The 22,900-nt window shown below is 38.8% G+C and overlaps 4 protein-coding genes and 1 long non-coding RNA gene across 6 annotated transcripts in view; 2 read left to right on the top strand and 3 right to left on the bottom strand.

Annotated features, from left to right (window-relative positions):
- Positions 1 to 109, bottom strand: part of LOC111267529 (uncharacterized) — a 3,067-nt gene extending 2,958 nt beyond the window's left edge. The window contains exon 1 of the long non-coding RNA XR_002684684.2: positions 45 to 109. This is a non-coding gene — a long non-coding RNA (uncharacterized LOC111267529). The remainder of the gene's footprint in view (positions 1 to 44) is intronic.
- Positions 110 to 295: 186 nt separating this feature from the next.
- On the top strand, positions 296 to 2,924 carry ATP6AP2 (ATPase H(+)-transporting accessory protein 2). The gene has a single exon (XM_022845803.2). It carries the CDS (start codon positions 480 to 482, stop codon positions 1,509 to 1,511), a length of 1,032 nt encoding a protein of 343 aa, XP_022701538.1. The 5' UTR covers positions 296 to 479; the 3' UTR covers positions 1,512 to 2,924.
- A 2,279-nt stretch (positions 2,925 to 5,203) lies between these two features.
- Positions 5,204 to 7,624, bottom strand: LOC111267525 (uncharacterized). Its single transcript, XM_022845801.2, has one exon. It carries the CDS (start codon positions 7,410 to 7,412, stop codon positions 5,643 to 5,645), a length of 1,770 nt encoding a protein of 589 aa, XP_022701536.1. The 5' UTR covers positions 7,413 to 7,624; the 3' UTR covers positions 5,204 to 5,642.
- Positions 7,625 to 7,975: 351 nt separating this feature from the next.
- Positions 7,976 to 15,699, top strand: LOC111267524 (protein RRP5 homolog). Of its 2 annotated transcripts, none has more exons than XM_022845800.2 (7): positions 7,976 to 8,723; positions 9,466 to 9,691; positions 10,857 to 10,987; positions 11,213 to 11,465; positions 12,033 to 12,342; positions 12,566 to 12,988; positions 13,130 to 15,699. In XM_022845800.2, exons 2-7 carry the CDS (start codon positions 9,530 to 9,532, stop codon positions 15,316 to 15,318), a joined length of 3,468 nt encoding a protein of 1,155 aa, XP_022701535.1. In that variant the 5' UTR covers positions 7,976 to 8,723; positions 9,466 to 9,529; the 3' UTR covers positions 15,319 to 15,699. The 2 variants fall into 2 exon arrangements, with proteins under 2 accessions (XP_022701535.1, XP_022701534.1); XM_022845799.2 differs by having other exon boundaries at positions 9,449 to 9,691.
- Positions 15,700 to 16,451: 752 nt separating this feature from the next.
- On the bottom strand, positions 16,452 to 22,201 carry LOC111267526 (uncharacterized). Its single transcript, XM_022845802.2, has 7 exons — positions 22,043 to 22,201; positions 20,293 to 20,504; positions 19,653 to 19,942; positions 18,237 to 18,501; positions 17,870 to 18,010; positions 17,164 to 17,385; positions 16,452 to 17,030 (listed from the first exon to the last, which is right to left on the bottom strand). Exons 1-7 carry the CDS (start codon positions 22,071 to 22,073, stop codon positions 16,974 to 16,976), a joined length of 1,218 nt encoding a protein of 405 aa, XP_022701537.1. The 5' UTR covers positions 22,074 to 22,201; the 3' UTR covers positions 16,452 to 16,973.
- Between the last annotated feature and the right edge of the window lie 699 nt (positions 22,202 to 22,900).

The following is a 22,900-nucleotide window of genomic DNA, read 5'->3' as shown; positions in this document are numbered from 1 at the left end:
TATAAAACACTATCGTGATACACCTGTACTGCGATTCACACTACATTTCATAGCGGTATTCCCACCGGCTATGTACAACGCGGTTGTTCTTCAATATCACTCATTGCTTATTCTATGGAGATAAGTACATATCGAGTTTTCTATATAAAAATGCCTATAAAAACGCAGCTTCCAACAATATGAAACAAACATGCCTAGCATTTCTATTTACAAATCTGTCGCGCCTCTCCACCGTCGCGAGTGGTTTCGAAATGGACCGAGTCAACGGCACCATCTCTGTCGGGTGCTCTGCTAATCATCTGACTTCGACTGCCTCTGCATAGTGTCAGTTGACATGGGACCCAAGCTGGAGTAGCTTGGTCACTGGCTTCTTTTCATGTACGGAGTGTGAACGCTTACCTTCAGTGAAACTATACACATCTGTGGTTCAAATTGTATGTAACAGAAGTGTGCGCACTTGCTTGATCTATCAAGCAACAATGTTTAGCACGCTCGCAATAGCAGCACTGCTGCTACCATTAGCCGCTGCCGTTGGAAGTATCCGATTTCCCGTTGTTCAGGATGATATCCGCTTCAATTCGGCTGTAGACTCGATCAAATCATCGCAGGTGGCTGATCTCCTTTCGGCACTAAACGGCTACGATGTTCAGCAACGTCCAGGGGGCAGTGTATGGAAGGGTTTGCGCAGTTACAATCCCCTTCGGCACCCAACGCTATTTCTGGTGGCGGATTTCGAGCTCGGGTCGTCAATGATTGAGCTCATCATGAATTCAAACTTACGCTTCAAGCTCGACAATGATAATCAACTCGATGCTGAATTTTCGATTTTCAAGAGTCGAAGTATTCACCGTTGGCCGGAAGCCGAAGGCCGTATGCAAGCTGTAGACACAGGAGTCAATGATTCGGAGGATGCCCAGATTGAACGGCTGCGCGAGGCGATTAGTCTTCTGCGTGACGAGCGATTTGAAGCATCGAAACAGGCTGATCGGGCATTCCTTCTAGAATACTACACGCTGAAAGGTGTTGTGTCCGATGCCGCCAAAGCTCCTGTTGACGATACTCCGTCGACAGTTTACTGGCTGAAGCTGAACTCTTTGCATGCTTTAGCAGATGAGTACGGCCAGGATCACAAAAAAACGCAGCGTGCTGTTCAGCTTTTCAGCCAGTTGATCGGCACCACCACCGGCGTACTCGAGTCTCACCCACGTTCGTTGTTCATGGTTATCCAGGAGGAGTCGATGCAACCTTCATCGAGCGCGAATGTATCGGGTGCTCCTAAACGTGTCCGTCGAGACCTCAATGTTCAGGAGCCGACGGCGCCCACAGAAACAAGGTGGAATTTAGCTCATCAGTATGATGGAGACTACCCAGTCGTATTTGCAACAACGGCATTTACCCTTTTCGTTATCGTATTAGGCGTGTACGCCACCTCGATCGGCCTCTGGTTCATGGACCCTGGACGTGACTCAATCATCTACCGAATGACATCGCAGCGAATGAAAATGGATTAAATTTAAGATATATAAGCAAGGTTATTTTCTGTTGAATGAGAGCAACTTTCGCTAACTGCAGTAAGTTCAGGACTAGCTGGCAGTAGCTACGTGGACGACAACCGCATTATTGGCGACGTCAAAAAGGTTCTCGACATATCGGGCACGACGAAGCATCTCATCTGAAAAGTACAGATCACTCCGTAACCTTACATAGTCAAAGGAATACTCCCGACTTTTGAGTTTGTTAGAAATTTGGCTGACGAGTCAAAAATTTAATCGAATCACGCGTTTCTTGTAGGCACGGCAAGACACCAACCGCCTTTATAGCAAAATACAGAAATTTCAATGTAGCTATTTCTGTCACAACCACAAAGAATATGGCGTAACATTTACATGTATGTTGTGAAATATGGGATGTTATAATTATCAGACTTACAACAGTATTTACTAGATCCCCAGCAAAGCGATGCGGCGCCCTATTTAACAAAACTTAGATTTTTTTATTATCAGCTTTGTACCGTTTGTGTACTTTGTTTCTGAGAGTGTGATAGGGAGTATTATGTTGTGGGCCATGCATGTTGAATATGGGACGATCGATTAAAAAACTAGTTTTCTTACAATTCTTACTTTCAAATCATAATTTTTTTATAGGTTGGCATTATAGGGAGTGCTTACGCGGGTTAATTTTATCTGCTCGCATCTAAGTCAGCATATCTTATATCAACGTTCAACGTGAGAATGTTTGATGGGAATCATTGATATGGAATGGGAGTAAAACAAGGGTCACGAGTTGATATGCAATGGGAGTAAAACAAGGGTCACGAGACAAGGAGGCGATGGGAATGGGAGTAAAACAAGGGTCACGAGACAAGGAGGCGATGGGCAAATACGGAGACCTCTGCTATAATGCCGTGTGAACTGACGACAGGCAGCGAGCGCTACAAGCACTTATCATACGACTAGTGCTACTTCTCGTTATGGACAGTGCATGTTGCTAAGATTTACTATTTGGGCATAGAGGAAAGCGACCATAAGTATTTCAATGAAGATCGCTAATAAATATGAGGCGCAGAAATATTACGTGGAGAGGACGCCGTTATGTTCTGGTTGAACTAATAGACGAAGTTAGTAGAATACAGGTTGAATTATTATCATTTTTATTCATATAATGTTAATGTTATTACTTGAGGCAACGTTGATAAACAAAAGATCTTAAAAGTATCTGAGAAGTAAAACATTCACATGGTACTCTGTCTTCACAAATGGTGTAAATGTTTTACTGATAATGATGAAGGTGAAAGGGAACATTGAACTGACGATGATGCTAAGCGCAGTCTGTGAATATGAAATGAGGAAACAACGAGGACAAACAAAGGGAAAAAGATAACTGCCAACAAATAATAAATGAGGTGAGGAAAGTTGAGTGAATAACACTACGTGTTTTTCTTACAAAATAAAACAGTGCCATTATAGTTATTAATGATGTAGGCAAATAAAGGCAAATAATAAACATTTTGACCTTCTCTGCATTAGGCCAATGTTGTTGACTTAATTTCTATTTACTTTCCATCCACGCTAATCTTATGCGTTACTACAATTTATGTGCAAATCTAACATGGACACTGTAAAAAATCCAAAATTAAACATTTCACATATCGAATCTTAGCAATCCCCCTATTCATTGTAGTGTAATCATATTGGCTTACTTTTATCAAGTCAAAAATCCTCTAAAAAAGGAAAGTCATATTTACAACTACAGCCGTCCTTCGAAATGTTAGTTGAATTGCTCCTACCTAATATTAACTACATAAGAGAATAAAAACAATGCATACGTATACGTGTCGCTTGAATAAGATGCATGCTTAGCGAAATCTCTTAACTATTAGTCAAGTAATATGGCGTTAAGTATTTTAATCTTAATAATAATACTTACGTTATTATTAATTATAGCAATAATACCAGTAACATCTTTTACTTTGGCGAATTCAAAATCTATATAAAAAATAAATTTCTTTGCTAACTTTGTATATCGTTTTGATAATAAGTATTCTTTAATAAGCGAATTCAGAATTGAAGTTATGAAGAACCGTTTTACGAATTTTAGCAATTTTAGTTTAATTGCCTAAAAATAAAATTGCTTGACCTGAAAAAAGTGCAAATATAGTTTCCAAAAAAATACCAAAGTAATTCAAAGTCAACGAATCAAAATATGATCATAGTCATAGTGTAGTTACTAACGTTCGTGTCACTAATGTAAGCGAGATTCTAATAGTAACGTAGATACGCAATGCCTACATTGAAAAAAGATTATCTGTATAAGCAGTTTATTCATTACTCGGTAATTCCACGACATATACAAAAAACTATAAAATTAAAATCGTTCAGCTTATACTTAAAATATACATTCAGACCATGATGTTCTAGACATAATTCAAGAAATTGGGTTAGTCATAATCTAGTAATTGCAGTATTTATGCGCATGCCAAATAGCAGACCTCAGGCCAATCAATAAAGTTAACCCTAATTCAACTCTTGGTGCATTTTTCAAATTGATTAGTCAATATTTATATACATATTGCTGAGCTAAGCAAAAAAATCAATATTTTTATCTTTTATGAGATTTATGGAAAAATCATCAACCATATTTTATTATTGTTATAAATTATATAATTATATATAAATATAATATTATATACTATATAAAACTTTATTTATTATAAGCTATTATAAAACTATATATATATATATATATATATATATATATATATATAGTACACACAAAGAAATAATAAAAATATAAATAATATAAAGCATTAATCAAATGAAAAATCCCTAGGACTTAATAGCGTTCGTGTTGCGGTGATCCTGTAAGCAGTCATACGCGGTTATTAAGCGATTATCAGCTGAACGACAGAAAGCATCTATTGAACGGAGTTCCACTACGCCAGCACTATCTCTGTCGTCGAATTGTAAGACATGATAACGCACTTCCTTTGCTCGCTCTATAAGATTACATTCTCCGCGGATTTTTGGTATGCTGTCACGCGTCCTTTTTGTGTATCTCAAAGCTCAAGGAAGCACACGAATCCTCAAATCCAAAAGCGAATGAACGAATTGTTGTTTGGTAAACACAATCGGATAGGAACAACTAATATTATCGGTGTTCCTAAAAAAAATTATTAAGCTCTACGAACATTTTGTAGGATATGATATTTGACTGCTACGAACGTCTGCATTAAATGATTGCACAAAAAAATATCAAATGTACGAAGTCTAAATGTATGTATCAGAATTACTTCAGAATATTTTCAAACGGAATATTATAAAAAATTATGGAAGCAGTAATGAAAAAACAATTTTGATGTTGTAGGTTTGAAGCTTCGAGTTCTGCTTCACTCTTTATCTACATTGAGATCCTAAGGAACACTGGATGAAATTTAACGAATTCAAATGCATTCAGGCGACTATCTACATATTCTGGTGTCCCTATATATTTAATTTGGTCACATAACTCAACCACATATGCTGAGTGAGAAAGCTTGCCACAAGTGGAAACCGCAACTAAATGCAGCCAACAGTAAGTCAAAAAAATCATATCGAATGCAACCATGCGATCAGCGACACAGACAAACTACAAGACAGTTTACAAGTTGTTTACACTTATTAATACCAATAACTTCCCCGAATTATGTTATATCAAAGACGTTCAGTTGTGCAAAATGCTTATTTTATTTGAATATGCCTTGGGTAACGTTCATAGTTCCGCTCATATTTGTCATCGATCCTTTAATACTATTCTAGCATTTTAACTTTTTCGAACAATCCGATGTGGCGTTTTGCGGAAGTTGATAAGATTTACAAGCCTAGAAACGTAAAAGTAATATAAAGATATAATTGTACAGGTCACACAGTCACCAAATAAATTTGTTTTATTACTCTTTTTTATTTGTCCCGGAAAACATATGTTAGACCTATCAAGGACCCCACGAATGTTGATTTGTGCCACGCATCGACGTGCATACGTAATTCAAGAACCTATGCACACTGTATGCACATCTCTTCGGTAATTCACTTAGCTATCTATTTTATGTACAAAGATAGCTCATTCAATTGGATAGGTACTTTATGGCATGGCCTTATAGTTATTTATCACTGGTCAAGGCAAGCATCGAGATGTGTGTTGATATCTTTTTCGGAAACTTTTTTCAAGCACACGGGACAATTAACTTCATGGAATAAATTGGCGACGTGATCGGAAATATTGGTGCAGCTATCATTATCTCTATCGACAATCACTATCGGAGCTGCATTTTGTGGTAAATTTGTCAGTGGACGTTCCTGGGCAGCAGAGGAGAAGCCAGCTTTCAGGTCAGATTCGGTCGCTTCTTCGTCACTACTGAACAGTTCCTCTATAAGTTTCCGACCCCGAAGCTGGTCAGCAAAAGAAGGCGTTTTCGTGGTTTTTGTTCCTTCGCTTAATGTTGACGCTGTCCCGAGCTTGTTTGAGCGAAGCCAATCTAACGTTGTCTGTCGAAGTGGAGGAGTGTGTATGGTTTTTCTGATCTTTGATGTACTGGCACTGAGTGATTTATCATTTACTACAGCCATGTTCATACGACCAAGACTGTGATCGTTATGCTTTGACGTTCCAGGAATTTTAGAATGCCCAAGCCTTTGATCGGTAGCTTGCGAAGTCCCAGATGTATTAATAGAGCCAAGTACGTTACCGGTGCCCTGGAAAGGTACGAAGCTTTTCGGTACGGTTGAGATAAGCGGTTTGAAAAAGTTGTTGTTACGACTTGATTGACTCGATTGATTGATATGACTGTCTGTAAAGCCAGAAAGTCCAGTAATCTTTGATGAGTTCGCCTTTAAAGTGCTCGGCTGGAACAGATCACTCTGAACCTTAGTAGTGGTTGAAGAAACTGTAAGTGAGGTCGAAGTTCTAGTACCTATCATAGTCTTTTTGAGCATTTTGCTCAGTGGGCCAGATACGTCTCCGCCAATCTTACCGAAGGGCTGTTTGCGTTTACGATTTTTAGATCCGTCACCCTCTTGCATTTCGGGCCCGGCAACTTTTACGAAGGTTCCACCGCACTGGCGTTGATGATTGGCCCACCAAAAATCGTTTTTCGACGGCGCACGATTTTGTGACCGTTGTACCCAACCAAAGAAAGGATGCTTGTTCCTACACGGTCCATCGCAACGCCAATGGTGAACCTTGTAGTGACGCACCTCATCGTGAAACGAATGGTAAACCGTAATATTGCATTTGGCCAGCTGATTAATTCGGTGCATTTTTTTATGGAATTCCGGACCATGTCCATCGCGTCCTTCGGATCGTGATTTCCCGCTAAGCATTATATACGCATGAATCATTTCATGCAAAAGAGTTTCTACTAAATCGGACCGGGGTCGCAATGTTAGTAGAGGTTTTGATAGCCGAATTGAGCACTGGCCTTTCTGAAAGCAGCACAAGCCGGCACATGATGTCATTCTGGGACTCCAACTGACGGTACAGAATCTCAATGAACTATTGAAAAACATATCGTCAAATACCTGAAACATGGCGTGTATGTCCGGTGTTGGATCGATTACTTCCCACTGGGGATCGACAAGCGAAAGCCACTTATGCTTTTCAATCAGCGCTCGAAATTCTGCCACATGCTGAGGATCCCTTTTCTCTGGTTTCTCAGTACGGAAGGCCAAGTATTCGTTTTCTTCCTCGCGCTGGAGTTTCTCAGCAAACTTCCGATCTTCTTCAAGGTCGTATATTGACGTCTCGAAGCGTCGAAAATTCGTTGTGTGGGTACTCAAACCTTCTGCATCGTTGAGCATAGCCCGATTGCATTCTTCCCACTGAAGAGCCTGGGCACACAAGCGGTCCTGCTCTTCCTGATCCATACTGGCGTCTTCCATCAGAGTCAAGATTTTGTTTATGAAAACCTCCTAATTTTAAGGCGGTCGTAGAGACTCATAGCACATTAAGCACGAACTCCTACAGCTTTCGACCAATTATGTTCAACACGGTTACATGACCTCCAAGATTGCAATCACTTTGTATTCGCATGTACTTGAATGCTACCGTCACCAGTCAACACGAACAGCTGCATATGATGTCGGCTATTTGACGGAACAACGGATCATGTACATTGTTTACATTTCTGATTTTAGTTCTTACTTTTTTGGTAGATCTGTGAATTTAAAGTTAACTTGTTTTATATGTTAATATCTAGTTAAATATGGTATTAACGGTTTGACTGATCAGGAAAAATTTCTGACGGAGGTACAATTGTTTTGTGAAAGTAAACTGCTACATAAATCGAAGCCTGGCAACCATGGGACTGACACTGTCATTATTGCTCATCTTTAAAACTGAGAACCCACACTTCGGGACGTTAAGCTACAGTTAGTTGAAGCCCAAGCAATAGTAAATGCTATATGTATAATCTATTAATAATACCTTCGACTGTATTGAATAACATTATCAGTGATTATCGTATTTTCTTCGACTGGATATAGATGTATACATAATATAGCAGAATAAGTTTTTTCCATTATTGTCAATTCGAGCACCAGTGCGCAAATTCCCCCATCTTATTCCAATGACGGGATATGTGCTAAAAAATCAGTTGGTTCAATATACAAATAAACAATTAAAAATATAAGCGAAATAATGAATTAATATAAAAAGACACCGTCTTTACCCAATGCTTTACGGCGAACAAAAAACCATGCTATATTACCTTATATTTTTGAACGATTTCCTATTTAGAGAATCAATTAAGAAACTTTTTACACGCAAGTGCATGCATAGAATAAAAGGTGAAAAATGTTTTGAAAAAAAATTACCATGAAAAGTTTTGATTCATATTCGTTTGTTTAGTGATCCCAGGCGTTGTTTTCGAGATATTTTCGTCCAAGTAGGCGCACTGGATGAATGGATGAACGCATTTCAGGCCTGCGAGTGCTGCAATAATGAGAGAGAACATCTCTCCTCGTCGGGGTGGCTGCATGAAAACATTCGCACGTGCTGGAGCTGCAGTGCGCCAGAAAAAAACCAAAATCTCAGAATTGTTTTAGGAAAAAAAAGCTACTTCAGAATTCAATATACAGTGTACTTGATCGGCTTGGAATTGTTCAGTAGAACAACGCTCACAGCCGTATAGAAGTGTTTCGATTGGACCATGAAAGCATTATTTACCTATTACCGACTGGGAAGCTAGAAAGGTATTGTTTGTTCTACAAGCAGTGAAAATACTAACTATGGTTTATTTCGGTGCTAAACGTTACCCAACGAGTTGGTTTTGGTTTAATTTAGATTACCGCCAAATAGCAAAATTTCCTCAGTGTATTTTCAATGTGTTTAGGATTGAAGCACATAAAGAATCTGTTGTCGGCTGATTGGTAGTACACCGTTGAATACAACGAATAAATAGAACGCAATTTGGTTTTTCTGACAGATACCAGTTTCATTGTCTTTATTTATTCCAATCAAAGTCCAACTGATTGAGCAATTTTGGATTTTTTTCTTTTAATATTGTGCACGGTTGATTAATTTGAAATCGATACTGTAATATTAAATTACAGACGTGTTCTCTGAGCTTATATTTTTGTCTGATTACATCTTAGGTTATAGTCAGTGACTGATTGCTCTTTTAAAGAGCCGTGACTGTTATTGTACAAGGCCAAACATAAAGACGCGAAGTTTGTTTTATTTAGCAGTAGTGTGCTCATTATTAATTTATTATAGTGAACGATACTTAGAAGTCATATAACGCAGAAGTGTGACCTCTTCAACGTGTAAATGAAATCTCATAAAAACAAAAACGCCTTATTTGCGTCCAGTCAGTTTAGACATAGGATAAATAGTTAAATACGTGACTGTAATCCTTAATATTTAGTATTAAGCTTAGTTTCAGTAGAATAAAAGTGTGGACTATGAATATTTTAAGATGCTTCCTTATTTCAGGGTGCGGAAACGATTTCCCAATACTACACCAGAGAAACTAAGTGGTTTCTATCAACAAGACACAATGTCGGGAGCTGCTGGAGAGGAGCAGTACTTCCCGCGGGGTCACACCGTCCTCGCCGTCAGCGACAAGAAAGATTCGAAGGCAAAAAGAGCGCTAAAGAAGGCTGAAAAGCGCAGACAAAGTGAAGATTTTTTCCGAATCATTAACGCATCGAAAAAGGCGGTCAGTGCTTTATACAGGTCGTATACATAAATACCGTAGAATGAACAGGTCGTTCATTCTACGGCATTTATGTATATATTGGTTACTATAGCAAAGTTTAGAAATATTTTATAGTCCTTACCTTTGTTATTTCTAGACACTCGAAACATTGTATTGGTATAAAGAGGCTGTGGATTATAATACGCAAAAAGAGAACAATATTTTTTGATGCTGCGAGAGTTAAAAATAAACAAGTGGCACCAGTGGCCTTCGCTACTCCACCTTTATGTAACGCGCAGTAACGAGGTTCATAAGCATTGAAAGAAGGGGAGCGTGGTACGTACTAAATATGCGTCAGAGGTCCATGAGGTTGTGTTTGTTTTTACGCGCTAAATTAGTTCTTCGAAGCGTCAGCTCTTCGGTGCAAGGGTCAGTCACGATGCTCTCAGCCTATTTTCCGAACATGGAAAATCCATCTTGCCGTTTTCGGGATTATTCAAAGTAACATACAAGGAATCCATTTTAGCGGTCTATGTGTTTGTTATAGCAAGTAAGAGTTTAACAGTTATTGCTAGTAACAGAAGAAAACTGCTTTTATTTTTTTTCAAAACAAGGCCACAAATTTATCGTGGCACTTCCTTCCTTGCTCGAAATTGATGGTCTACATTGTTGCAAGTCCCGTTCGGTACTTCTAAATAATTCAGAAAACATGGTCGTGAACAAGCAATATCCACAGCAAAAAAGTAACTCCAAGGAGCTGAAAAATTAAAAAAAACGTCCTAAAATGTGTATATAATAATGGTACTGGCAGTTTTTGTTTTTCTTTAAGAACAGCAACATTACATAATTCTACTCCTCATATTATAGAATTCAAATAGGTTTTCTTTAAAGAAGCAAAGGACAAGGGTCTTTGTCGCTGCTCTATTCACTAAAATTGCGTCTAGGCAAGACGCAAAGCACACAATCAAATGCTTGGAACTTTAGCCGGTAGGTATACTCAGACATGCGAGTATGGCATTTGAAATTCGATCACGAATCGGTCTTTAGCTGACAAAAGCGACGTATATTATATATACTATTTCGATTTTACAATAGATTTATTCTTTATTTATACAAAAATAATGAGATCAATATGATGATTGTGGAATATTTTACATGTCTAATGAAATTATATTTGCTTATACAGAAAAGAGCAAAAAAATCTAGCGCCAAGTTAGATGAACACGAGACCCGAGCTGCTGACGATGACCCAATGCAGGATATCGTTATTGAACCCCTTACGCAAAAAACCGTACAGACTGGCATGGTTATCCTTGGGTGAGTACGTTACGTGCACTTCTATTGACACTATATACGACGTTTGATCGCTTCACGAGACAAAATTTATAGATGATATTTCTGAACTCCAAAAAGGCAAATATTCATATTAGATTTTTTTAGTCAGATCTGCTTATGTAACACAACCTTCACCGTCGAGACCCTCATTTGATTTGATGTACGCGCGTTTTAACATGTGCTGCCTATAAATACGAATTTTTCCAGAGCTGTGCATCATATATATGGCAGTATGCTTCGTGTAGCACTCCCGGGAACAGTGGCCCATCTGCCTCTAGCCAATGTATCTGCCTCGTACTCCTCCCTGGCAGAACGCTGGGCCTGTATCCCTCAAAAAAAAAATCAACGGCGTACGTTGGCCGACCCCTCATTGCCTGAGAAACTGTTGACCCTTGATGAACTCTTTAAAATCGGACAGGTTCTGAAGTTTGCCGTGCAAATGACATCTTCTGACAGTCCGGTAAGAAGGGAATCTAGTTTTAGATGTATTAGTCTTTTTATAATAGTTCGATGAGGTTGAGGATAGTTTTTCCTGCAGATTTTTTTTTAAACTAATCTAGCAGTAGACGAAAAGTTAATAGGCAAGCGTATATGAAAGCATCATGTACATCAACCTTGATAGAACAAAAAGAAGGCCATTCCAAATTTCGTGAGTTTAGAGTTAGGCATTGAATATTACCCCTGAAATATCACTACATTCATGCGCCGGAATTAATAAAACCCAACGGATTAGGTCCACCTCCTTAGCTAAGCTGCCTTAGATTTTACCTTTTCCATCCTGTAGCTTTGTTTCAAGCCATATACATAATTCAGTTTATTCGTGTTAAACTTTCAAGCTTGTTAGTAGGGTACGTCAGAAATACATGGTGATTTAGCCAGATCTCGTCAGTAGAGATTGTCCTCCTAGGCGTATAATCTATACGCCCACACAGATAAGTACACAAAAAATAGAGCATTCTGACGCGACAGGAGCAGCGCTAACAACAATATAGTTAAGGTTATTTTTTCTGTTCGTGGAATTCTCTAGCCCATTGTATCGACCATCCCAGAGGATGTGAATGGCGGACTTTCGCAAGAGAAGCTTCGAGAGGGAATGGTGTTGCAGGTCGCGGTCAGCTCAGTCGAAGATCATGGTTATGCTCTTGAGACTGGTATCAGTGGTTTAACAGGCGCGTTTCTCGCAGCCAAACAGGCCCCGCGAGTACTTCACATAGGTGAACTGCTTCTTGTACGTGTCGAAAAGAAAGGCCTAGCTGGTCGTCTCAAGTTCGAGCCGTACACCTTTGGTCAAGTCATAGAGACGGGTGAAGAATGGAATCTAAACACAATTATGCCTGGTTAGTAACCTGATGACGTACGATTGTATTCAACATACGCTATCATCAAGAAGCTCAATTGAACATTTTGAAAAATTTGTTATGCTTTGCCGTATCCAGTCTCAGAAATCGTATCACTTTGCAGGGTCCGCTAAAATGCACATCGAAAGCTATGCATTAAAAAGTACAAACATTCTTTGACTTGCTAAGTTGGTAATATTTTTGTTTTTTTTTTTCATCGTAGGCATGGTCACCGATGCGACAATAGTGCAAAGCGACGCGTCCGGACTTGGTTTGTGGCTTCTGAACAACGAGCTAATAGGCGCCGTTGAGCCTCGTCAAATTCCCAGGGACGCGAGCCTCAGCGGCCAATTAACGCTTCAGTCGCATGTGTCAGCTGTTGTGCTTTACAAACATCCGATTCTAAATACTTTATATTGTTCACTGCGCGTCCCGCCAATTAGTGAACTAAACCCTTTTGATGATTTTCACGGCGTTCGGTTGGGCCAAATTATTGAGAAGGCCATCGTAGTAGATGTGCAATCAACGTTTGTTAAACTCGAAGTGCCACTGAAGAAAAAACACCAGACCTCACTAATTGCTATAGCAACCAAGGAGAACGTGTTTGATGATGACGGAAAGGAACCGCAAGACGTGTTTTCACCAGGTTGGCTGATGGAGCATTTATCTGAATCTGTGTATTTCTTGCAAATTTTGTTTTGGTAACAAATTCGTACACTATTCCTAGTTGCTTGATTTATAACGTCTTTTTCATAAAACAATTTGTTTGCTTTCTGCTTCTTTATAGGTCAAGTGACCTCCTGTCGTGTTATCGGTTTATCTTTATTAGAACGTGAACTGTACGTATCGCTTCGTGAGTCAGTGGTTGATAGTGGCTGCTACTACACGGAAGACGAGCTGATCATCGGCAAAACGTTACCTGCCAAAGTGAAGTACTCTAACGACACCGGAATCGTATTCGACATCTGTCCAGGTGTGACCGCCTTCTGTGACTTTGTTGAGGCTTCATTTGTCGTTAATAAGAACAACGTGGCTGAACTTTTTCCACCGGGAAAGCCAGTCCAGATTCGAATCCGGTATATCAACGGCAAACACTATCCTAAAAGATATTTTGTAACATGCAATCGTCAGTTGGTCAAGAGTAAACACGAACTAGTTTGTAGCTATGAAACATGCCACGTGGGAAAGATATCTGATGGTGTTGTACTCATGGTGAAGCCACGAGGCTTGCTGGTTGGCTTTTACAATAAGGTTCGCGGCTGGGTGCCTGAGGAGTATCTACCCCACAGTTATGCTCGTGCGGATGAAATCTTTAAGGTAGGACAAGTGGTTACGGCAAAAATAGTGAACATAAACCCAGATGCTGAGCGAATGACACTTTCGCTTCAAGTTAATGTGGGCGATGATAACAACATCAACTGTGCGGCTAGCGGTAGTGGAAAGAACGTCGGCGCAAACAAACAAAGCCAGAGCGATAAAAAAGAAGAGGTAGAATTTCTTACTGACATCGAGGCTACTGTGATCAAGAAGGACAGACATTGTCTCGAGCTTGATGCCGACGAGTTAGGCCCGTGTCTTCTAAGCCGAGAGCACCTTAGTGACTTTTCTGACATTTCGAGGGCATTATTCACTGCCATAAGTCCAGGCAATAAACTCAATAAATTGACGTGCATCGGATCAGTTGGTGGCAAGAAGCAGCTGAGTATAAAACCTTTCATAAGGTCTATGGTAATTAGTGGGCAGCTTCATAACGGTCCTTTAAAGCCCGGGGCAGTTCTCCCTGCCATGATAAGAAGTGCCGGTTCTTGGGGAGCAGTTTTATCGCTGCCTAATAGCCATTCTGCGAAGGTTATGCTGCGTGATTTAGCCGATTCATACATTCCCAAGGATCATACGTGCCTAGCGGAAGGAGCTACCCTCATCTGCAAGGTAATGTCGGTAGGAGCTGCGGAAGACACGATCGGAGTAAGCTGCAAACGGTCTGAGATTAACTATGCGCTAGATGCGTCTTATAAGGAAAGCTTGGCTACGTCTCTACGTACTCTCCTGTCTTATGGAGGAGAAGATTCCATCGGCCAAGTAATTAAAGTGACGCCGAAGAAGGTCAGTTATAATATCATTTGCGACTACAAAGGTCAGAGAGCGATAGCTTGCAGAGCACTGACCACGGACGGACAAGGTGTCCGGGTCGAGCCCACAAACGCAATTGTGCTCGGTTATCGGTTCCAGGACGGCCGAAGAGACTATATTGTCACTATCGATCGTGACGTCGTTTACAAATATCTACAGGTTACACGTCGTTTCAAGAAAGGCAAATCCTCTCAGGGCAAGGGGACCATTCATTGTAAAGCTGAGGTACTGGTTTTAGCTGTGCTTCGCGACTATGCTGCTGCGTTTACAAAGGATGGCCGATTACTCATGCTCACATTGGGAAATCACCCTAACGACGTCCGTCGTGGACATTGGACTATAGATCGGGAGGATCAGCGACTACCGCGAGTGGTTGAGGCGTATCTTTACGATACGCTGGCGCCAGTGAATGATTCAATTCTCGTTGGTAACTTCTGCCGGGTCGAAGGTGTAGCCACTGTCGACATGCACGTTATTCAACGGCTTGGCGAAGAAGTCGAATTGATTGATGATTTTGCAAGCGGCGATAGCAGTAATGAAAATGAATTCGGACATACACTTGACATGACAGGTCGGTCGTTAACTATGATACGAGGTGCTGGCATTGGACAGGGCGGAGGTGACCAAATTGCGGAAGTAGCTGGAGGTTCGCGCAGGGGAAATCAAACTACAACAGACAGTAACGATAACAGTAGCAGCAACTTAAGTACAAGCGATTACGATGAAGAAGGAGATCTCGATGAGGACGGAATTAGTAACGACAGTGAATCAAGCGTAACGAAGTTCGACAGCGAGGAAAGTGGCACAAGCGACAGTGAGTTTCAGAGCGACGATAGTGATGATTAATTAATGAATGAAATGAGAAATACTAGCGATGGTAGTAGTACTATAAAAAAAAAAAAAAAAAAAAAAATAGGAGGTGACCGATAGAGAAACAATATGTATTCAATCATGAGAAATGTTTGTATTTTGTCTGCGAAGGAAGCCCACTTTGTTGACTCAATGGGAAAACAATTTTGAGGGCGTTGTTCAAAATGAGCACTCGCAAAAAATAAATAAACAGCGGAGAAAACGGAAAAAAAGTATCTCAGGTATAGACCATATGTACACCACTGTATATATTTAAGCAATCGAGCGGTGTAGATATACTACCATGAGTGCCTATACATTGCGCGATTATATGGTAATTAAATAAATGAGTTACATAAACTTTCTATAAACCATAAAGGCTTTAGTAGTTTCTGGTGTATTCATCTGCATGTACTCGTACTTCTATTTGTGGAATGTCATATCCGCATATTGCACACATCATGGTTTAAAAACCTTTCTAGTGAATCTGACTATCCGTAAAGAAATGCAGCAATATGCGATAAATAGCTAATCAAAGATGGTTTCTCTAAGAGTCGTAAAAGATACGAGCATTTGAAAAAATACTTTCGACCAAACTAAATCAGTATGGCAAGTTTTTAATATCAGTTTCTCTAAGAAACTACCTGACCATTTGGAACAACGCAGAATTGTATCATACATTAATATGTAGACGCTCAGAACTATGCTTATAAAGGTATTAGAAAACATTTTTACTCCAACTATTCTTCACAAACGTCGTATTCAGAACTTCCGTACATACTTACAGTAAATATAAAAATATATTTTTTTATTAATATATTATTATTTTTGATGATACAAGCTGCCTGTACAACAAATGGGGCGCTCTCTAGCTTTTGCTTTTTTATACGTTTAAAAGATAATTCAGATGCTTACAGTACGAAAAATATAAAATGTAAGTCTTTTTACCAACTTAAATTTCAGTCCACGTTGGCCAGACAATTATTTACCAGAAGAACGTAAATAATCCACTCGTTGTAAAAATCTAGGCAAACAACCTCATACCAAATTGATCCGAACCTTCACTGTATCTTATAATCATCGTATTATTATTACTACAAAGTGTGGTAAGGTAATAAAAGAATCCGCTGTTAGCAGAACGACAAGTTATTTTATTGCTAACATAAACTTGGGTTGTAGCCTTTTGATATTCACTAAAAAGTAATCAATGTTTCGCTGTTACAGCATACGGTAGGGCTGTAAATTAGGACGACTTTTCATGTTTATCACAAAACATGGTCAAACGTCTTTGACAAAGCAAATTTATTGTCACTAAGTTAAAGCATAAATTGGAGAGCTTGAAGAAAAGGCTAATGTAATGTAAAAACATGTCATTCATGCATAAACAGAAGATCACCTCAATGTACAGAAATGTGTTCTGTGTAAGTTTGCGCCATTCGTGAAGTTTGTTAAAAGCTCAAAGAACAGGTTGTAACACAAACGTGTAGAAAAAATAGCAATTCTATGTCTTTAGCTAAATCTTATAAGCAACGCTTGTGCTGTCAGTTTACACATGGAATATGAAAGAGTAATTTTAGTCGGTTCCATAGTGAGAACTCGGTTTTAAGTTGTAATCGTGTCAAAAAGTGCGTTCCAACACGATCACTACTCGACTATTTCCTGGGCGTCATCTTAGCCTCAAAGGTTTCGTAGATCGACTCATTGATCCGCTGAAATTAATAATATCAGACCCACGTTAGATCTGTTTGTTGTATCACAAATAGTTTCATTATGTATTAGTTAAAATACGACATAAGAGATAAAATTCTCCCACATAGGCTAAAACAGGTTAATCAACGGTACCAGTTGTGGCTCGTTGAGGTTTCGACGAGCTGCGGACGGACTGGATCGGTGATGGATCGTGATCAGAGGCGCAGGCGATGCAAGAAGTCTGGGTGTTGCCAGAGGGCGTCCAAACAACCTGGCACTTTGGTATACCACGGCACAAGGAGATCGGCCGATTCCCGAATGTGGCGGGGTTACAGAGTAATTGTCAGATTGATGCTGGTGTTGCTGTTCGGTAATCTGTGAATTTATATGGGACAAATTTTTCGTAATTTATAAGCTCAAACTTATCTAATAAGAAACAGGCCTGACAGATTAAGTACTGCTCACTTATCAGTTAAATATAGACTGATCGAGAAATCAGAATTTGCAAGTGCGTATTATTTGAAGTGATTTTCAATGTTCTAAGTCAGTTGTTATAGAAGCATACAATATTGTTCGCTTAACAAGATTTTCTGAGGAAATATTTTTATTATGCTTTCTATATAATGCTTTTAGTTGCATTCAGATTGAACAGGCGACGATTAGGAGGCTTGTTGCTTTACAAAAAAGAATTTAATTTTTCCGTAAACTTGTTTTTTCCAAACAAACCTCTTTTGAAGTAAGTTTGGCTTCCATCACATGGTAGGCAAGTTGATTTCTATAGTGGTCGACTATTCTGCATTAAAAATAGCTTTGATATACTACAGAAATCGATCAGATTGTTACGATGGCTGAAACTAACCTCAGATCCTGTCGGGGTAGGGGGTTTTTTCATAACGCGTTGTGTACCGGGACTTTTTGTATTAATATAATTTCTCAATACGCTCTGTACTTTCTTTGTATTGGGAGATCGGAGCTTCCCGACATCGAGGTAGTTGCAATTCTGCAAATCAAACGTGAAAATTATAAACATTCAGTACAACAAAAAGGTTCTAGACGCCTAATAAATTATTGCACTCAAAAATGAACGCCTCGGACCAACCATGCTAGAGTAGTTCGCTCTTTAGAGGTTAGGATTTTGGTCACAACACCTTTATGACTATGCGATGTTTACGACGCTAGAGATATATTAAAAACAAACTAGTAAACAAACGAAACGACAAATCTACCTGAAAGCTTTTTTGAAACAGCTGTTTTCGCTGAGCGCTCAATACAGCCCTACCCATGTTTGACGATAGTTGGTCTAAATGGGATGGGAGTTTTAGTCTCTCGTCTACTAAGTCTTTCATGACGGGGATCAAGTCTGAATTCTCCTCACGGTCTCCACTATCCAGAAGAAGCAAATTTCCGTCATCACTTATGTGCTTTTCAGTTGCTTCAAAACATCGCGTATGGGTAGGTGAAGCACCATTTATAATTGAGCTTGTTGATTTTCTGAAAGGAATTAAAATACTCTATAAAATTATCATTAGCGGGGATGCCGAAAATTTCATAATTGACTTTAGTTTGCGGATAGCCTTTTCAGAAGCCACAATTTTTGTGGTTACAGGAAATGCGGCTATTCATTAAAATATTCTATAATCTGATTTAAATCGGTTATACAATCGGCTAATGCTGATGATGAGAGGCGCCCTGAATGGCTACACAATCTCGTTGACGCTCTGCTTGAGTACTAAACTTAGGTGAAAATTTAGGCACTAAACTTAGGAACACATGAGGTGATTTAGGTTCGCAATAGACGCATTTTGTTTCGTACTAGGAACAAGCCGCCAGAACCGACGATATCAGACAAAAAACTAGAAACAGTTATATTTAGGTGTACGCCGTACAAATTACAATGTTTTATATATATACACGTTACTCAATAAAATTATTGCTCTAAATATGCATTCGTTGGTAGCTCGAACGTGCTGAAAAAAGAAAAAAAAATTAATCAAGCATGCTAATATATTATTTGCTAAAATGTTCATAAAAATGAGTTGATGAGGACGCGTATATATATAGAACGAAACTCGTTAGTAGGTTCGAACTATCATTGTCAAATTAGTTATACTATCGCTACTAGCCAAAACTTCGAAATTTTGAGAGGTGTGCTTTAGATATCTGGTCTAAGATATGTCCTTAAATCGATACTACTTACCAAAAAATTAATATTATGGATATGTAAATTGTATCATTATGATGCATTACCATAATATAAGCATTTCGATGGTAAAGTGCGTGCGGGAACGCATCTCCTCAAGTTCGCATGGGGTGTGAATGCAGTAAAGCTATTCTACGGAGATCACGTAAATCGTTAGGTTTCGTTTACCATAATCGGTTCTTCTAATTCAACAAATCAACAGATGTAGGTACCCGCTCCATATATGTACGGCTTCAGACAATCTAAACCAAATCGTTATGTATAAAGACTTGGTTCAGATTCGCTGCGGTTTATTGTTATTGTAAGATCGGTTTCGATCCTTATATAATAAAACGAGCCAATGGAATTAAATATAAAATTATATTAATTATAATCAATAACCGCGATTTCTTCCTGTCTTCTTCATGTCAAAAAGAGTTATAAAGTTTATCAATTAACCCACCTTGGGCTGTCGATAAGTTGCATTGAGTCAGAGACATCAAAAAACGCAGTGTTCGGATCTGCAGGTCCAGTTTCGACAGACAACGCATCATCTTCACTCGCTGTTATGTCCAGAATATGCACACGTTTTTTAAGTCTCTTGTTGATCACTTCGTCTTCGTTTTTTTGTTCAGCAGCTATTGATTTCGAACAATGACTTTCCTTTTTGGTGGCTCCTAGCGAATGCTCAATAAGTGTCGGGCTCGTTAGAACAATCGATATATTCTTAGGCGGCTCACGTTCGTCTCCGTCCTGAATGAATATTCATATAATACGTTATTATTGAGAATAATGCTTATCATTATTATTGTGGCTAGCATGGGTGTGAAGGACGCCTGTACAAAATTTTTATGTTCAACTTACCTATTAACGGTTACCGAAGTGCTGTAAGAATCAATTAATCTAAATTTTAGGAAAAGCAACAAATGAGTTCTTCCATTTTACAGAGGTTAAAATCAAATTGATAAACATCGTTATCTTCAAGAATTATAGACTCGAAAATGAGCCAGGTCACGGAAGGGTTAGTGGATTCATGAAAAATACGTAAGTTAAAAAAGAATACGAGGGAATGGCAGTTCTTCACCGAGACGCTAAGGTCCTACCTTTGTCTCACCCGAAGATAGACTAGAATCGTCGAATATTTCACTGGCAGTGGAATCATCTACGTCGCTAGGACCTTTTTTCAAGACCGTATTGTTGCAATCTGGGTCAGCAATCGTCACGTTAGGGTCACAGCTGTGCCTTCCCAAACGTTTACGTTCGCGAATGTATTTGAGCTGGTCCTCCGTCAAATTAATTTCGATTTCGTCGTCCACTGCAATCGTCCAGATTTGATCCATTAAATACAGCCGAAACATACTCAGTTGAACAACAGTGTAGCTTATCAAAATCATCCTTGCTTATTTAAATTGGTTAGCGTGTGAATAATTATTTGTTGTAGAAAGTCAGCTTTCCCTGAAAAGAGCAGGGTTATGCCAGTCCAGTGTTTAAAATGGAAAAGTTTCTGCACTGTTGTCAAATTGAAACTCCATAGTAAATATTTCTATGTTCACAATCATTGGTCTAGATACTGTCTGTAGAAGTTAGTTCTTCTTGTTTGGTATATGTGATTTATCGAAAATGCGGTACTTTGTAGTTTTTTTATTTGTATATACTTGCCACTCGCGCAACGACTACGTTGGTCAAAGAATCTTAAACAAAACAAAAAAGACAGTACCCAGTTCTAGGTTGGACAACAATCCATACTTTTATTAGCAAACTCTACCTAGATATATTTTAAAATATTATAACAAGCCCGCCAGAAAATACTGCGTATTTTTTTCAGTACACTGATCTGATAGGGGTCAAAATTAGAAAAGCAAGCGTTTCGTGACATTAATAAACGCTTTAGATCAAGCAGTTTTGCAGCAAGCAGTCAATCCAAATGAACATGTTCCATGTAGAGCCTCATTGTTTGCCCCATCGGATCATGATAACATGCTAAGCTTCGAAAATCTGTAACTCGAGCAATCTAAATGACATCAAAAACTAAAACTTATTTGAAGTTTCTTTATATTATTTGTGTATCTGTGTAGAATTGATATTTACCCGTTTACTCGGTATCTAATATGTGAGCCAAACTCGCATAAATTAAAATTCCAGCTTCTTCTTACTCCGAACATAGTTCTCAGTCACAGTGTATGCCTGTGACCATTTCTGTTTACCCATTCGTTTGTCTAACGAAAGCTGAGCATTACCGGCAAACTTAGACATGTTGAATAATCACACACCAAACAGAATTAAAGGGCAAAAGCCATAGAGGACATTAGTACTATGCAGAGAGAATACGGACTATGCAAATAGGATAAAGGCATTTGTTCTTGCACAACGCCAGAATTCAATTACTGTTCAATAGATCCACTAAACGTTCAATAGAAAACAGTAATTACACAAGCAAGCAGTGTTTATTAGATGCATACGTGTACATGAGTACATACGTGCGTAATGTACTCATGTACATAACGGCCAGCTTCAAGATTGTACAATATTGAACATTCACAAAATAGCTAATAGAGTATGCGTAACCCTGTTTATAAATTTTATTCGTGCTAATGTAGTATATGAAACAAGAATTTAGCTTGACAGCGCGGAGGCGGCAGAAGCCTACGCGGATTCAAGTATTCGCAACCATTTAATGGGACTCTTTTCAGTCGGGCAGTATGGATTCTATGATGTTACCGACGTTCTCAGAATTCAATAATAGAATTTCAGAAGTGGAAAATTCTGCAAATGGAGTTTACAATGAACGGCTAAGCATAACATTGTCCGTGTTAACTCACTTGTTGTATTTTTTTTTTTGTTTAAGCCACTTACCAACAACACATTCTTTGTCCGACTGCGCCATAAAAAAGTTTTCCGTGTAACGAAGACTTTACAAAAGTAAGGAATGCTGGACTCACAAGCCTGGCAGATGTAAATTTAAATTTTCACAGCAGACTTTAACTGTCTAGACCTCTAGGCCGCCTTACCGTATTCGAGCAGACGACCAAAATGTTTTGTTATTCGCGGGCAATTTTAAAATCACGGAATTATTGACGCCAAAGCATCTTTCTATTTATGCTATGAAAGTTCTCCTACACATAGCCTCTATTTGTGTTACAGTGTTGCAATACTGCTTAACCAAGCAAAAAGTTTCTAAAAAAGAATCTGATTTTACATGAAACGTTCTTGGATGTCACGGAGAGGACTTGGCTTTTATACTAGATCACGCATACGTAGGAAGTACTCTAGAAGTACGTAGAAGTAATAAAGAAAATAACTTTTCACACAGGTTTTGTAGTATGTGTGGTCGAGAATACTCTAAGCAACAAGTCTATGCTAAACGATAAGCAGTACTTAAATCTTCTAAATGAGTACATACATACGTAGACGACTATAGAGTTTGTAGTATTATATAGTGCTCTAAGTCATAAGTGATATTTAAAATACATAGAAGAAAACAATACAATGAATTATAATCGCAAAGCTTTCACCTGATCCGTGTATCACGCTCCTTTTTCTAACACTGTTTAGATATATATTTAAATAAATTTTTCAAGTTTCATGTCAGAAACCGTTCTTAGGCATTTTATAAGATTTTAAACAATGTCGTAGGAAATGCCCAAGAGTTACGTATGTATAGTGCAAGATACATATAATGAATTCATTTATAAAGCGAAATGTTTATCTGAC

Source organism: Varroa jacobsoni, unplaced genomic scaffold, assembly GCF_002532875.2.
Source record: "Varroa jacobsoni isolate VJ856 unplaced genomic scaffold, vjacob_1.0 scaffold_1197, whole genome shotgun sequence".
Lineage (NCBI taxonomy): Eukaryota > Metazoa > Arthropoda > Arachnida > Mesostigmata > Varroidae > Varroa > Varroa jacobsoni.
The sequence above is the reverse complement of the archived record's forward strand: the minus strand, read 5'-3'. Positions and strand labels throughout refer to the sequence as shown.